Raw genomic sequence first — 18040 nt, forward strand, 5'->3', positions numbered from 1 at the left:
CTGCAAAAGCTAGACGATCAGGCACACATAACAGGAAAGGCACTACAATGGATCAGAGAATACCTGACAGGGAGGCAACAACGAGTCATGGTACGTGACGAGGTGCTAGAGTACGTGCCTGTGACAAGCGGGGTTCCACAGGGGTCAGTCCTAGGACCTGTGCTGTTCTTGGTATATGTGAATGACATAACGGAAGGGATAGACTCAAAAGTGTCCTTGTTTGCAGATGATGTGAAGTTAATGAGGAGAACCAAATCGGTCGAGGATCAGACAAGACTACAAAGAGACCTGGACAGGCTACAAGCCTGGTCCAGCAACTGGCTCCTTGAATTTAACCCTGCCAAATGCAAAGTTATGAAGACCGGGGAAGGGCAAAGAAGACCGCAGACACAGTATAGTCTAGGTGGCCAAAAACTGCAAACCTCACTCAAGAAAAAAGATCTTGGGGCGAGTATAATACCGAAAACATCTCCTGAGGCGCACACCAGTCAGATAACTGCTGTAGCGTACGGGCGTCTGGCAAACCTATGTATAGCGTTCCGATACCTCAGTAAGGAATCGTTCAAGATTTTGTACACTATTTACGTCAGGCCCATACTGGAGTATGCAGCACCAGTTTGGAATCCACACCTGGTCAAACAAGTCAAGAAATTAGAGAAAGTGCAAAGGTTTGCAACTAGTCCCAGAGGTAAGGGGGATTATCCTACGAAGAAAGGTTAAGGGAAATTGGCCTGACGACACTGGAGGACAGGAGGGTCCGGGTAGACATGATAACGACATATAAAATACTGCACGGAATAGACAAGGTGGACAAAGGCAGGATGTTCCAAAGATGGGACACAGAAACAAGGGGTCACAATTGTTAGTTGAAGACTCCGATGAGTCAGAGGGATGTTAGGAAGTATTTCTTCAGTCACAGAGTTCTCAGGCAGTGGAATAGCCTAGGAAGTGACGCAGTGGAGGCGGGAACCATACATAGTTTTAAGACGAGGTGTGATAAAGCTCATGGAGCAGGGAGAGGACCTAGTAGCAATCAGTGAAGAGGCGGGGCCAGGAGCTATGACTCAACCCCTGCAACCACAAATAGGCGAGTACAAATAGGCAAGTACACGCACGCACGCGCACGCGCACGCACACACACACACACACACACACACACACGCACACACACACACACACACACACACAGGACCCTATACACTGTGTACATTAGGCCTATACTGGAGTAAGCAGCGCGAGTTTGGAACCCTCACCTAGCCAACCATGTAAGGAAACTAGAGAAAGTGCAAAGGTTTGCAACAAGGCTAGTCCCGGAGCAAAGGGGTATGTCCTACTAGGAGAGGTTAAGGGAAATCGGCCTGACGACACTGGAAGACAGGAGAGATAGGGGGGATACGATAACGACATATAAAATACTGAGAGGAATAGACAAGGTGGACAGACAGGATGTTCCAGAGATGGGACACAGCAACAAGGGGTCATAGTTGGAAGTTGAAGACTCGGATGAATCACAGGGATGTCAGGAAGTATTTCTTCAGTCACAGAGTTGTCAGGAAGTGGAATAGTCTGAGAAGTGATGTAGTGGAGGCAGGATTTATACATAGCTTTAAGGAGAGGTATGATAAAGCTCACAGAGCGGGTAGTGTGAGTAGCGGCCAGTGAAGAGGCGGGGCCAGGAGCTGAGACTCGACCCCTGCAACCACAACTAGACGAGTACAACTAGATGAGTACACACACACACACACACACACACACACGCACGCATGCATGCACGCACATACACAACACACTGTTCGCAGATGATGTGAAGTTAATGAGGATCAGGCAGGACTTCAAGAGACCTGGACAGGCTGGACACTTGGTTCAGCAACTGGCTTCTTGAATTCAACCCCGCCAAATGCAAAGTCATGAAGATCGGGGAAGGGCAAAGAAGACCACAGACAGAGTATAGACTAGGTGGCCAAAGACTGCATACCTCACTCAAGAAGAAATACCGTGGGGTGAGTATAACACCGAGCCCGTCTCCGGAAGCACACAACCAGATAATTGCTGCAGCATATGAGCGCCTGGCAAACCTGAGAACAGCGTTCCGATACCTTAGTAAGGAATCGTTCAAGACACTGTACACTGTGTACGTCAGACCCATACTAGAGTATGCTGCACCTGTTTGGAACCCACACCTGGACAAGCACGTCAAGAAATTAGAGAAATTGCAAAGGTTTGCGACAAGGTTAGTTCCAAAGTTAGGGTTAGGGGAGACATGATAACGACATACAAAATACTACGTGGAATAGACAATGTGGACAGAGACAGGATTTTCCAGAGGGGGGGACACAGAAACAACTTGTAAGTTGAAGATTCAGATGAGTAAAGGGATGTCAGGAAGTATTTCTTCAGTCATAGAGTTGTCAGGAAGTGGAATAGTCTAGCAAGTGAGGTAGTGGAGGCAGGAACCATACATAGCTTTAAGACGAGGTATGATAAAGCTCATGGAGCAGGGAGAGAAGACCTAGTAACGTTCAGTGAAGAGGCGGGGCTAGGAGCCGAGTATCGACCCCTGCAACCACAATTAGGCGAGTACACACAGCACCAGTTTGGAACCCACACCGGGTCAAGCACGTCAAGAAGTTAGAGAAAGTGCAAAGGTTTGCAACAAGACTAGTCCCAGAGCTAAGGGGTATGCCATACGTGAATAAGTTAAGGGAAATTGTCCTGATGACACTGGAGGACAGGAGGGATAGGGGGGACATGATAACGACACATAAAATACTGAGAGGAATCGACAAGGTGAATTAGGACAGGATGTTTCAGAGATGAGACATAACAGCAAAGGGTCACCCACACCTGGCCAAGCACATCAAGAAATTGGAAAAAGTGCAGAGGTTTGCAACCAGATTAATCCTCGTAGGAGTATGTCCTACGAGGAGAGGACAAGGGAACTCAACCTGATGTCACTAGAGAACAAGATAAGAACAGGATAACAACGTACAAAATATTGAAAGGAACTGACAACGTGAATAGGAACAGAATATTTGAGAGAGAAAACAGGAACACAAGGGCAAAGCTGAAAGTTGAAAACTGACGAGTCATAGAGATGTTAGGAAGTATTTTTACAGGCATAGAGTTGTCAGGAAATGAAACAATCTGGAGAGTGAAGTTTTAAGCCGAAGTATGATAAGGCTCTTGGAGCCAGGAGTGGGCCTTGTAGCGGCCAGCAAAGAAGCAGGGCCAGGAGCTGTGAATCGACCCCTGCAACAAAATATAGGCGAGTACATATAGGCTAGTAAACACACACGTAGGGAGGAGGGTGTAGAACGCACACCACCTACCCAGGGTGAGGGACTGACCACCACCTACCCAGGGTGAGGGACTGACCACCACCTACCCAGGGTGAGGGACTGACCACCACCTACCCAGGGTGAGGGACTGACCACAACCTACCTAGGGTGAGGGACTGATCACATCAAACTACTAGTTTCTCCACTGTTGTATTCTCCTGTACTCGACTGAAGAAGCCGGCTGAGAAAGCGAAACGTTTCACCAAGTTACCCACAGCAAGTACTGAGATAATGTTAAGACAATCTCACTGTACACACCTCTAAAGATACCCAAGACAGTCTTTACCTCCCCAGGGAGACAAGACGGTCTTTACCTCCCCAGGGAGACAAGACGGTCTTTACCTCCCCAGGGAGACAAGACGGTCTTTACCTCCCCAGGGAGACAAGACGGTCTTTACCTCCCCAGGGAGACAAGACGGTCTTTACCTCCCCAGGGAGACAAGACGGTCTTTACCTCCCCAAGGAGACAAGACAGTCTTTACCTCCCCAGGGAGACAAGACGGTCTTTACCTCCCCAAGGAGACAAGACGGTCTTTACCTCCCCAAGGAGACAAGACAGTCTTTACCTCCCCAAGGAGACAAGACAGTCTTTACCTCCCCAGGGAGACAAGACGGTCTTTACCTCCCCAGGGAGACAAGACGGTCTTTACCTCCCCAGGGAGACAAGACGGTCTTTACCTCCCCAAGGAGACAAGACGGTCTTTACCTCCCCAGGGAGACAAGACGGTCTTTACCTCCCCAGGGAGACAAGACGGTCTTTACCTCCCCAGGGAGACAAGCTCCCCAAGGAGACAAGACAGTCTTTACCTCCCCAGGGAGACAAGACAGTCTTTACCTCCCCAGGGAGACAAGACAGTCTTTACCTCCCCAGGGAGACAAGCTCCCCAGGGAGACAAGACAGTCTTTACCTCCCCAGGGAGACAAGACGGTCTTTACCTCCCCAGGGAGACAAGACGGTCTTTACCTCCCCAGGGAGACAAGACGGTCTTTACCTCCCCAGGGAGACAAGACGGTCTTTACCTCCCCAGGGAGACAAGACGGTCTTTACCTCCCCAGGGAGACAAGACGGTCTTTACCTCCCCAGGGAGACAAGACGGTCTTTACCTCCCCAGGGAGACAAGACGGTCTTTACCTCCCCAGGGAGACAAGACGGTCTTTACCTCCCCAGGGAGACAAGACGGTCTTTACCTCCCCAGGGAGACAAGACGGTCTTTACCTCCCCAGGGAGACAAGACGGTCTTTACCTCCCCAGGGAGACAAGACGGTCTTTACCTCCCCAGGGAGACAAGACGGTCTTTACCTCCCCAGGGAGACAAGACGGTCTTTACCTCCCCAGGGAGACAAGACGGTCTTTACCTCCCCAGGGAGACAAGACGGTCTTTACCTCCCCAGGGAGACAAGACGGTCTTTACCTCCCCAGGGAGACAAGACGGTCTTTACCTCCCCAGGGAGACAAGACGGTCTTTACCTCCCCAGGGAGACAAGACGGTCTTTACCTCCCCAGGGAGACAAGACGGTCTTTACCTCCCCAGGGAGACAAGACGGTCTTTACCTCCCCAGGGAGACAAGACGGTCTTTACCTCCCCAGGGAGACAAGACGGTCTTTACCTCCCCAGGGAGACAAGACGGTCTTTACCTCCCCAGGGAGACAAGACGGTCTTTACCTCCCCAGGGAGACAAGACGGTCTTTACCTCCCCAGGGAGACAAGACGGTCTTTACCTCCCCAGGGAGACAAGACGGTCTTTACCTCCCCAGGGAGACAAGACGGTCTTTACCTCCCCAGGGAGACAAGACGGTCTTTACCTCCCCAGGGAGACAAGACGGTCTTTACCTCCCCAGGGAGACAAGACGGTCTTTACCTCCCCAGGGAGACAAGACGGTCTTTACCTCCCCAGGGAGACAAGACAGTCTTTACCTCCCCAAGGAGACAAGACGGTCTTTACCTCCCCAGGGAGACAAGACAGTCTTTACCTCCCCAAGGGGACAAGTCAGTCTCACCCTCCCCAGGGGGACAAGTTCCTTTCATTTAATTTAGGAGAATTACGACTGCCACTGCCTCTCTTACCTCCAATTAGTGACAACTTTGCTGACAGCTTACTAAGGTCTGCAGCTTTTTCTAAGCTTTGTTAACAGTTTATTAAGGTATTTAGCTTGGCTTAAGCTTTCTGAAAGCTTACTAAAGTATGCAGTTTGGTTTAGGCTGACAGCTTACGAAAAGATGCAGCTTACTAAAGGATGCAGCTTGGTTTAAGCTCTCTGACAGCTTACTAAGGTATGCGGCTTGGGCAGAAGCCGACAAATGCTGAATCACAGAAACATGGACAGTGTAATGCCACGTTTCGCTCGAACAATAGTTGAACGCAGCAGAAACAGCAGCCGCATCAACAGGTGGAGCAGCAACAGGCGCAGCAGAAACAGCAGCCGCAGCAACAGGCGCAGCAGAAACAGCAGCCGCAGCAACAGGCCCAGCAGCAACAGCAGCCGCAGCAACAGGTGCAACAGCAGCCGCAGCCAAAGCAGCCACAGTAACAGCAGCCCTAACACAGGAATTGCAGCCGGAGTACAGCAGCCACAGCAACAGCAGCCGCAGCAGTAACAAAAGCCGCAGCAATAGCAGCTGCAGTAACAGCAGCAGCCACAGTAACAGACGCAGCAGTAACAGCAGCCATAGTACCAGGCGCAGCAGTAACAGCAGCCACAGTAACAAACGCATCAGTAACAGCAGCCACAGTAACAGACGCATCAGTAGCAGCAGCCACAGTAACAGCAGCCATAGTAACAGACGCATCAGTAACAGCAGCCATAGTAACAGACGCATCAGTAACAGCAGCCACAGTAACAAACAACAGTAACAGCAGCCACAGTAACAAACAGTAACAGCAGCCATAGTAACAGACGCATCAGCAACAGCAGCCACAGTAACACACAACAGTAACAGACGCAGCAGTAACAGCAGCCATAGTAACAGACAACAGTAACAGCAGCCACAGAAACAGCAGCAGTAACAGCAGCCACAGTAACAGAACAGTAACAGCAACCACAGTAACAGGCACAACAGTAACAACCACAGTAACAGCCACAGTAACAGCAGCCACAGTAACAGACAACCGTAACAGCAACCACAGTAACAGACAACAGTAACAGCAGCCACAATAACAGACACAACAGTAACAGCAACCACAGTAACAGCCACAACAGTAATAGTCAACAGTAACAGCAACCACAGTAACAGGCACAACAGCAACAACCACAGTAACAGCCACAGTAACAGCAGCCACAGTAACAGACAACCGTAACAGCAACCACAGTAACAGACAACAGTAACAGCAGCCACAATAACAGACACAACAGCCACAGTAATATACACAACAGTAACACCAGCCACAGTAACAGACAACAGTAACAGCAGCCACAGTAACAAACAGCAACCACAGTAACAAACAGTAACAGCAACCACAGTAAAAGACAACAGTAACAGCAACCACAGTAACAAACAGTAACAGCAACCACAGTAACAGACAACGGTAACAGCCACAGTAACACAGTAACAGAAGCCAAAGTAACAGACAACAGCAACAGCAACCACAGTAACAAACAGTAACAGTAACCACAGTAACAGACAACAGTAACAGCAACCACAGTAACAAACAGTAACAGCAACCACAGTAACAGACAACAGTAACAGACAACAGTAACAGACAACAGTAACAGCAGCCACAGTAACAGACAACAGTAACAGCCAAAGTAACAGACAACAGTAACGGCAACCACAGTAACAAACAGTAACAGCAGCCACAGTAACAAACAGTAACAGCAGCCACAGTAACAGACAACAGTAACAGCAACCACAGTAACAAACAGTAACAGCAACCACAGTAACAGACAACAGTAACAGCAGCCACAGTAAAAGAACAGTAACAGCAGCCACAGTAACAGACAACAGTAACAACAGCCACAGTAACAGACAACAGTAACATCCACAGTAACAGACAACAGTAACAGAAGCCAAAGTAACAGACAACAGTAACAGCAACCACAGTAACAAACAGTAACAGCAACCACAGTAACAGACAACAGTAACAGCAGCCACAGTAACAAACAGTAACAGCAGCCACAGTAACAGCAACCACAGTAACAAACAGTAACAGCAACCACAGTAACAGACAACAGTAACAGCAACCACAGTAACAGCAGCCACAGTAAAAGAACAGTAACAGCAGCCACAGTAACAGACAACAGTAACAGCAGCCACAGTAACAGACAACAGTAACAACAGCCACAGTAACAGACAACAGTAACAGAAGCCAAAGTAACAGACAACAGTAACAGCAACCACAGTAACAAACAGTAACAGCAACCACAGTAACAGACAACAGTAACAGCAGCCACAGTAAAAGAACAGTAACAGCAGCCACAGTAACAGACAACAGTAACAACAGCCACAGTAACAGACAACAGTAACATCCACAGTAACAGACAACAGTAACAGAAGCCAAAGTAACAGACAACAGTAACAGCAGCCACAGTAACAAACAGTAACAGCAGCCACAGTAACAGACAACAGTAACAGCAGCCACAGTAACAAACAGTAACAGCAGCCACAGTAACAGACAACAGTAACAGCAACCACAGTAACAAACAGTAACAGCAACCAAAGTAACAGACAACAGTAACAGCAGCCACAGTAAAAGAACAGTAACAACAGCCACAGTAACAGACAACAGTAACAGAAGCCAAAGTAACAGACAACAGTAACAGCAACCACAGTAACAAACAGTAACAGCAACCACAGTAACAGACAACAGTAACAGCAGCCACAGTAACAGCTACAGTAACAGTAACAGACAACAGTAACAGGAGCCACAGTAACAGACAACAGTAACAAGAGCCACAGTAACAGACAACAGTAACAGCAGCCACAGTAACAAACAGTAACAGCAGCCACAGTAACAGACAACAGTAACAGCAGCCACAGTAACAAACAGTAACAGCAGCCACAGTAACAGACAACAGTAACAGCAACCACAGTAACAAACAGTAACAGCAACCACAGTAACAGACAACAGTAACAGCAGCCACAGTAAAAGAACAGTAACAGCAGCCACAGTAACAGACAACAGTAACAGCAGCCACAGTAACAGACAACAGTAACAACAGCCACAGTAACAGACAACAGTAACAGCCACAGTAACAGAACAGTAACAGAAGCCAAACAGACAACAGTAACAGCAACCGCAGTAACAAACAGTAACAGCAACCACAGTAACAGACAACAGTAACAGCAGCCACAGTAACAGCAACCACAGTAACAGGAGCCACAGTAACAGCAACCACAGTAACAGACAACAGTAACAGGAGCCACAGTAACAGACAACAGTAACAGGAGCCACAGTAACAACAGTAACAGGAGCCACAGTAACAGACAACAGTAACAGGAGCCACAGTAACAACAGTAACAGGAGCCACAGTAACAGACAACAGTAACAGGAGCCACAGTAACAACAGTAACAGGAGCCACAGTAACAGACAACAGTAACAGGAGGCACAGTAACAACAGTAACAGGAGCCACAGTAACAGACAACAGTAACAGGAGCCACAGTAACAACAGTAACAGGAGCCACAGTAACAACAGTAACAGGAGCCACAGTAACAACAGTAACAGGAGCCACAGTAACAACAGTAACAGGAGCCACAGTAACAGACAACAGTAACAAGAGCCACAGTACTGAATGTTTACTTGTTCTTCTGGTTGACCATTAATTTTATTTTTTTTGTTCAGTTTTACTTTGTCTCTATGTTTTTGTCTTTAAAGTTAGGTTTATTTAATATGGGCGTTAAAATTTCCATTAAAATTTATTTAGACATTCTAAGTTGTTTTCCATTATTATTTTCCAGAGAGAAACCCAACAGCTTTCTCCTTCCATCCCTGACAATCTGCAACAGTGAACTGCTTGCACAAGATTGCTCTTTCCTCCAACAAATCTTTTCTAAATTTCACCATCATCCTCGTCATTTCATCAGAGTGCATGCACTGTGCACATATCGAGTGCAAGTACCGTGCACATATCGAGTGCAAGTACCGTGCACATATCGAGTGCAAGTACCGTGCACATATCGAGTGCAAGTACCGTGCACACATCTTTAACTCACCCAGACTCAACACAACCCAAAGATATCTTTACAATATTAGTATACAACACCGACTACATGAGGAACTAGACACAGGTACAACACCTGGGTATCTATTTACGACATTTCGCCAACTAGTGTTTTGTTTTGTGAGTGAGAGAACGGTTTACGCCCGCGCTTACCTATTTGTGGTTGCAGGGGTCGAGTCCTAGATCCTGGACCCGCCTTTTAACGTCCAAGCCTCGTGGGTCCTACTGAACCTACTCTCCAAACTATATACGGGTTCTGCCTCCATCACTTCATCGAGATCATTACCCTCCCCAACCACCATGAGACCGAAGAAATACTTCCTGACATCCCAATGACTTAGGTGTCCCTAACTTCCAGCTCTGCCGCCGAGTTTGTTTCCCGCCTCTCAAGCAGCCTGTCTCTGTCTTACTTTACCTCTTCCATCAAAGGCAGTTTTTTTGATGCCGTTGAGAGGCTCTTGATCCAAGGAACAAACCTAACCTCTTCCGCGGATTAAGCTAGGTTACATATTTCCCGTATGACTCCTATGGGTTTAGCGCTCCCCTATGAATATTTTGTGTTATATCCCTCCTAATTATTCAGTCCTCTAACATCATTAAATTCAGTTCCGTCAGCCTCTCCTCGGCTCGTGCCCCTTAGTTCGGGAATGTCTCGCTGCATACTTCTGCACTTTCTCCAGTTTCTTAATGTTCTTTCTGATGTGGGTTCCATACCGGTGCTGCATACTCTAAGATAAGCCTGACATATATTGCATAAAGGGTCGGAATGACTGTTAAGATTCTTATTAACATTCCTGAAGGACTGTTAAGATTCTTATTAACATTCCTGAAGGACTGTTAAGATTCTTATTAACATTCCTGAAGGACTGTTAAGATTCTTATTAACATTCCTGAAGGACTGTTAAGATTCTTATTAACATTCCTGAAGGCTACTCTTACATTTGCCAGAAGAACACTGACTGTAGAGGCTATTCGGCTGGTGTGAGCCACTGGAGATACACCAATCACTATACTCACCCCTAGGTCTTTTTCCTTGAGTGAGGTCTGCAGCCTCTGTCCCCAAAGTCTCTACCTTGTGGCTGGACGCCTTCCCCCTTTATCAAGTTCACTACCTCGTATTTGCTGGGGTTGAATTCAAGCAACCACTTACCTGACCAAGTGTGCACTTTGTCAAGATCAGTTTGGAATCTTGCATCCTCTGATTTTTTTTTTTTATTTTCGAGCCTTTCCGTGTCCTCATCTGCTTTCAATCTCATTAGTTTTACATAATCAGGAAACAGGAATATAAGTGAATCAATCCCATCTGATATGTCGTTTACATAAATCAGAAACAGTATTGGTTCTAATACCAATCCTTGAGGAATCCCTCATTCTGACGTCTTTTTCCTACCTGTAGTCTACCTGGAGGTCGTTCCGAAGTTCAACACCCCCGCGGCCCAGTCCTTGACCAGGCCTCCCGATGGATCAGGGCTTCATCAACCAAGCTGTTACTGCTGGCCGTACGCAATCCAACGTACGAACCACAGCCCGGCTGATCGGGCACTGACTTAAGCATCTGTCTAGTTCCCTCTTGAAGGCAGCCACTCTTTTGTTTCCTTTCCCCTAATATACTTTTTGATCCAACACACTACATCTTTTGTTATTCTTGCCTGGATCTCAAGTTTTTTGCCCCAGCTTCTTGTTAGGTACAGTACAAATTGCTTTCTTGTAGTCTAAGCAAATGCAATCCACGCAACCCTTCCCTCTCCTGTCACCCATCTTTTACTTTGTCAGAGAACTCCAACATATTGGTAAGGCAAGATCTGCCATCTCTGAACCTATGCTGGTTATTATGTATGAAACCACTTCTCCAAGTGTTCTGCTACTCTCTTGATAATTTTCACCATACCTTGCAAGATAAGCATGTCAGAGAAACTGGTCTGTAGTTTGAAGCCTGTCTACTTTCTTAAACATAGGAACTACATTTGCTGACTTTCAGATCTCTGGTAACTGCCACGCATCAATTGACTTCTTGTGGATCACTGTTAGGAGTTCAGATAATGTTTCTGCGCCCTCTCGCAGAGTCCACTGGTGACACGTTGTCAGGTCCCACTGCCTTAGTCTAAGTTTCTTTGCCTATTTCCCTGTTGTGTGGATGTTACCCAGAGCTTCTCGATGCCCCTTATATTTTCAATCTCTCTCGTATTGGCCTAATTTCCACTGAGAAGACCTCTGCAAATCTTTTTATCAACACTACTCAGACTTCCTCCTTGTTGTTCGTGAGCTCTTCTCCTTCCTTCTTCAGTCGAATTATTTTATCCTTCCGTCATTTTTCTCCTGATGTGACTGCGAAGCAGTTTTGGTCCGGACTTGGCCTTAAATGCAATGTCATTCTCAAATTCTCTCGGCCTTTCTCCTCGCCCTAATACATTCATTTCTAGCTAATCTACTCACTTCTCTGTTCCTGTCTGTCCTTTTCTTTCTGTACTTTTTCCACGCTGTATATCTTTTTCTTTCCTCTCTATATCTCTGGTTGAACCGAAGACTTTGTCTTTGTTGTTCGCACATCATCTTTTAGGTATGGTCTCCTCTGCCTCCCGGTATTTTCCAGCTATGTTCTCCATCACATCCGCTGACTTTCCTTCCAATTCTGTTTCTTACTGCACTGCATTCAGGAATTCTCTCAATCCCTTGAAGTTCGCTCTTCTAAAGTCTTACTTCCTAAACTCTCTACCTGCCATATTTCCCTCTACCTTTAGTTCCTCCAGAACTCAAAGTTTAGGACTGTATGAACAGTGGCTCCCAAGAGGCTATCATACTTTGTTTCACTTTTGTCAGATGTATTTACGGTATATATTAGGTCCAATCTTGCTAACTTATCTTCTCATGTGCGTGCGTGCGTGCGTGTGTGTGTGTGTTAGTTACCATTTTGTCCTAGGCACATGTCGATTAGACACTAGGCCTGTTGTATATGAGTACGTGTGTGTGTGTGTGTGTGTGTGTGTGTGTGTGTGTGTGTGTGTGTGTGTGTGTGTGTGTGTGTGTGTGTATGTGTGTGTGTGTGTGTGTGTGTGTGTGTGTGTGTGTGTGTGTGTGTGTGGTAGTGTGTGTACTCACCTAGTTGAGGTTGCGGGGGTCGAGTCCGAGCTCCTGTGTGTGTGTGTGTGTGTGTGTGTGTGTGTGTGAGAGAGAGAGAGAGAGAGAGAGAGAGAGAGAGAGAGAGAGAGAGAGAGAGAGAGAGAGAGAGAGAGAGAGAGAGAGAGAGAGAGATAGAGATAACATCAAGCATCAAACAATAAAGACAAGTTAGAAGTTAATGTTACCTCCTTGAGCTTGTTAGTGACCCACTCCTTGATCTTGGCAGCCTTGGCCTCCACCTTCTTGGCGTCCTGCAGCCGTAGTTGTCTCTGGGGAATGAGAAAACAAGCAGCAATTAGTGAGAGTAAATTACCCCCTTTTCCCCTCGTTAAGCTCTCTCTCTCTCTCTCTGTCTCTCTCTCTCTCTCTCTCTCTCTCTCTATAGTGGTAGTGAGGGGAGAGGCAATTAGCCAAGGAAAGGTAATTTTCTTCCTTTCATTTGTATTATATTAGCAGGCAAGCGCTAAACATTTGGGAACGGGAATGGAAGTGAATGAAAAATGTTTGAGCTGATGCAGGAGAGAATAACCTGAATCAAAAGCCCTCCCCCACCACCCCCCACTCTCCTTGAAGGTTCAACCCCAGTGGAAACCCCAGGAAATATTTCTTAAGACGTCAACACTCGTGTAACTGATAACCACCCCCACCTACCATCCTTCCATCACTCCTACCATCCTTTATTCCATTACTATCATCCTTCCATCACTCCTACCATCCTTTATTCCATTACTATTATCCTTCCATCACTCCTGCCATCCTTTATTCCATTACTATCATCCTTCCATCACTCCTACCTTCCATTCTTCCTAAGTACTATCCTTTATGTTCCATCCTTCCTACCATCTTTCCTACCTATCCTTAATACCTTCTGTCCTTCCTGCCTTCCTACCATCCTACCTACAATCCTTCCTACCTTCCGTCCTACCTACCATCCTTTCTATCTACCATCGTTCCTCACTGCCATCCTACCTACAATCCTTCCTATCTACCATCATTCCTACCTTCCATCCTACTTACCATCCTTCCTATCTCTTCTTCCTAACATCTTTCCTGTATCTTCTGTCCTTCCTACCCATCCTTCCTACCCATCCTTCCTACTTTCCCTCATACCTATCCTTCCTTCTTTCCATCCTATCTATCCTGCCTACCTTCTGTCATTATCTACCATCCTTCCTACCTACCATCCTTCCTACCAACCATCCTTCCTACTTATCATCCTTCCTACCAACCATCCTTCCTACCAACCATCCTTCCTACCTACCATCCTTGCTACCTTCCTACCTACGATCCCTCCTACTTATCCTTCCTATCATCCTTCCCTCCTACTTATCATACTTCCTGCATACCATCCCTCCTACTTATCATCCTTCCTGCCTACCAGCCTTCCTACTTACCATCCCTTCTACTTGTCACCCTTCCTACCTACCATCCTTCCTACTTATCATCCTTCCTACCATACTTCCTACCTACCATCCCTCCTACTTATCCTTCCTGTCTACCATCCCTCCTAATCTTTCCTACCATCCTTCCTACCTACCATCCCTTCTACCTACCATCCTTCCTATTTATCATCCTTCCTACCTACCATCTCTCCTACTTATCCTTCCTACGTACCATCCTTCCTATTTATCCTACCTACCATCCCTCATACCTACCATCCCTCATACCTACCATCCTTTCTACCTGCCATCTTTCCTACTTATCATCTTTCCTACCTATCATCTTTCCTACCTATCATCCTTCCTATCATCCTTCCTACCTATCCTTCCTACCAATCATCCCTCCTACCTACCATCCCTCCTACCTACCATCCTTCCTACTTACCATCCCTCTTACTAATTATACTTTCTACCTACCATCCATCGTACCTACCATCCTTCCTACCTACCATCCTCCCTCCCTACCATCCTTCCTATTTATCATCCTTCCTATCCCTCCTACTTATCCTTCCTACCTACCATCCTCCCTCCCTACCATCCTTCCTACTTATCTTTCCTACCTACCATCCCTCCTACATACCATACCTACCTACCTACCATCCTTCCTATTTATCATCCTATCATCCCCATCATCCTTCCTACCATCCCTCCTACTTATCCTACCTACCATCCTTCCTACCTACCGTCCATCCTACTTATCCTTCCTACCTACCATCCTTCCTACCTACCATCCTTCCTACCTACCATCCTTCCTACCTACCATCCCTCCTACTTATCCTTCCTACCAACCATCCTTCCTACTTATCCTACCTACCTACCGTCCCTCCTACTTATCCTACCTACCTACCGTCCCTCCTACTTATCACCCTTCCTACCTAACATCCTTCCTATCCTACCTACCTACCGTCCCTCCTACTTATCACCCTTCCTACCTAACATCCTTCCTACCGACCATCCCTTCCACTTTCCATTCTTCCTACTTATCTTTCCTACCTACCATCCTTCTTATTTATCATCCTTCCTACCTACCATCCCTCCTACCGACCCTAGTTCCTACTTATCATCCTGCCTACCCACCATCCCTCCTACATACCATCCTTCCTACCTACCATCCCTCCTACCTACCATCCCTCCTACCTACCATCCTTCCTTCCTACCTACCATCCTTCCTACTTACCATCCCTCTTATTATCCTTTCTACCTACCATCCTTTCTACCTACCATCCCTCAACTCTACTTTTCAATACTTCCCACTTATCATTTCCTCGTTGCATCCTCTTCTACTTTAAGCAAATAACCCGCACGTATGAGAAAGTTATGACGGTCTTTCGGTCCAACTTGACCAAGTGGGACCGACACGTCCTTATAAGTTTCTATGTACGGGTTGTGTATTGTTCCAGTCACACTCCTGCGCCTTTTGATTCTCTTCTACATTACTTCCAAATAACACTTCTTTCCATAATTCTTTCAATCCTCGCGACCTTCTTCCTTCCATCCTATCCCTCCACCATCGTCCTGACAACTATCCTGAGTCCCTCCTCTTCCAGCATCCCCCCCCCCCCTCATCCTTTCCACCGCCCGTGGCAGCTATGCTAATCCCCGGCTTCACAACCTTCCATTTAGTCAGTGCGCCAGACAAGATTTGACTGCCAAACTGACGAACTGAAAGCCGCCTCGACTTTCGGTTAGAATTAAACCTCAACTGTCTGAAACTGAACAAGATTTGACTACCAAATTGAGGTGCTAACTGCCACTGAGACTTCGTCAGCCTCGCAGCTAGGCTGTCTAAAATCAAGTTTCGGATACGCTACGTTCCCAGCTACTCTCATTCTTTTGTTTTGCAAAACAGTCGACACTTTCAAAGTTATGTTCGACAAGTATAAAAAAAAATTATTTTATGGAGATAATTTTCCAGTCTGCTATTTTCTATTCCCCTCCCCCCCTCCTATCCCCCACTCCCTCCCTACCAACCTAACCTCACACTAACTTCAGTCTAGCCTCAGTAACTTCAGTCTAACATTATTCAAACCCAAGCCTGACTTCAGTCTAACTTCAATTAACCTTCAGTCTAACCTCAGTAACTTCAATTTAATCTCGGTTTAACTTCAGTAGCTTTAGTCTAACCTCAACCTAACTCCAGTCTAACACCGACTGACCGTTCGACCCCCCCCCCTCTCTCGCCCTCCCCCCTCTCTCTTACCCTCCCTCCCTCTCTCTCTCTCTCTCTCTTACCCTCCCTCCCTCCCTCTCTCTCTTACCTCCCTCCCTCCCTCTCTCTTTTACCCTCCCTCCCTCCCTCTCTCTCTCTCTTACCCTCCCTCTCTCTCACTCTCTCTCCCTCCTACCCTCCCTCTCTCTATCTTACCCTCCCTCCCTCCCTCTCTTACCCTCCTTCCCTCCCTCTCTTACCCTCCCTCCTTCCCTCCCTCTCTTACCCTCCCTCCCTCCCTCTCTTACCCTCCCTCCCCCCCTCTCTCTCTCTCTCTTACCCTCCCTCCTCTCTCTCTTACCCTCCCTCCCCCTCTCTCTCTTACCCTCCCTCCCCCTCTCTCTCTTACCCTCCCTCCCCCTCTCTCTCTTACCCTCCCTCCCCCTCTCTCTCTTACCCTCCCCCCCTCTCTCTCTCTTACCCTCCCTCCCCCTCTATTTTTTTTTACACAGGGTTTGACAAGGTTAAGGATCCCTAGCTTTATTGACAGCTATTTACAGGTTAAGGATTCCTAACTTTATTGGCAAGCTAAGAGCTGTTACCTACATCAGCTCATTTGAAAGCATTTTTATTGTTATGAGACATACAAGTAGGGAACAGGATGAAGTTGGAGCCATCTGTGGGGCATTTTCATTTGATCAACTGACTTTATCTCGTTGACATCATTTTTACGAATGTGTTTACTCGAGTCATCCTGGGTATGTATGATCTCAGATGGAGTGACTTACAGCCAGAGTGAAGTTGCTGCTTTCTGCCCGTCTTGTGGCATAAAAGCTTGTTTCACGCTGTCCTCGAAGTGGATCCAAGTGTGGTATTTTGACGATATTGTACTAATGTGTTCCATACTCGAGTCATCCTGGGTATGTATGATCTCAGATGGAGTGATGTTCTGGAGAAGGGTACAGCCAGAGTGAAGTTGCTGCTTTCTGCCCGTCTTGTGGCATAAAAGCTTGTTTCACGCTGTCCTCGAAGTGGATCCAAGTGTGGTATTTTGACAATATTGGCCTTGTAAATAACAGTAAGGCCACCCACATCCCTCCTATGTTGAAGGCTCTGCTGAAATGACAGATCTATCCAGGATGGGTCCAGGCGAGAGATGAGACGTCTTGCTCTGTTCTCTACTCTGTCAAGCAGTCGCAGATGAGAGGGGGGGCAGGCAAACCAAGAAAGTGGAGCATACTCAAGGTGTGAGCGTACTTGTGCCTCGTACAGGATCTTGCAACCCCTACTGTCAAGCAGATGGGAGATACGCGAAGTGCTGTAAGCTTCCTGGCTGCCTTGTTTGCAAGATTTACAACGTGGTTCTTCATGGTTAGTTTGGAGTCAAATTTCACCCCAAGGATATCAACTTCTTCTCCAGGTGCCAACATCCTCCCATTCATCCTTACTACTGCACCAGCATTACCATCATGGTGCCTAGAGACGATCATCATTTGCGTTTTCTCAGGTGCAAATGTTACTTGCCATCTATTTCCCCAAGCTGATATAGCTCTCAGCTGGTGATTGATGTAGCTTAGAGCAGCTGGCGTTTCTTCTCTTGGATAAGTGAATGTCAGTGTACAGTCGTCTGCATATGCATGTGATTCTGGGATGAGATGAAGAAGGTCTTTGAAGTAGACATTCCATAACAATGGACCCAGCACGCTTCCTTGTGGAACACTTGCCCCAATAGGATGTCTTGCTGATTCCATTCCATTGAGAACTACACTTAGAGATCTGCCATGAAGGTAATCACTGAGGAGACATAGCGTAGAGCCTGCAATTCCCAGTGCTTGAA

The 18040-nt window shown here is 46.9% G+C and overlaps 1 protein-coding gene across 1 annotated transcript in view; it reads right to left on the reverse strand.

The window, feature by feature from the left end:
• The window catches only part of LOC128685932 (uncharacterized protein CG43867), a 1104857-nt gene that overhangs the window by 598588 nt on the left and 488229 nt on the right, over positions 1-18040 (reverse strand). The window contains exon 4 of the mRNA XM_070083118.1: positions 12801-12884. Within this exon, the coding sequence (XP_069939219.1) occupies positions 12801-12884 (84 nt within the window). The remainder of the gene's footprint in view (positions 1-12800; positions 12885-18040) is intronic.

Source organism: Cherax quadricarinatus, chromosome 9 (assembly GCF_038502225.1).
Source record: "Cherax quadricarinatus isolate ZL_2023a chromosome 9, ASM3850222v1, whole genome shotgun sequence".
NCBI classification, from domain to species: domain Eukaryota; kingdom Metazoa; phylum Arthropoda; class Malacostraca; order Decapoda; family Parastacidae; genus Cherax; species Cherax quadricarinatus.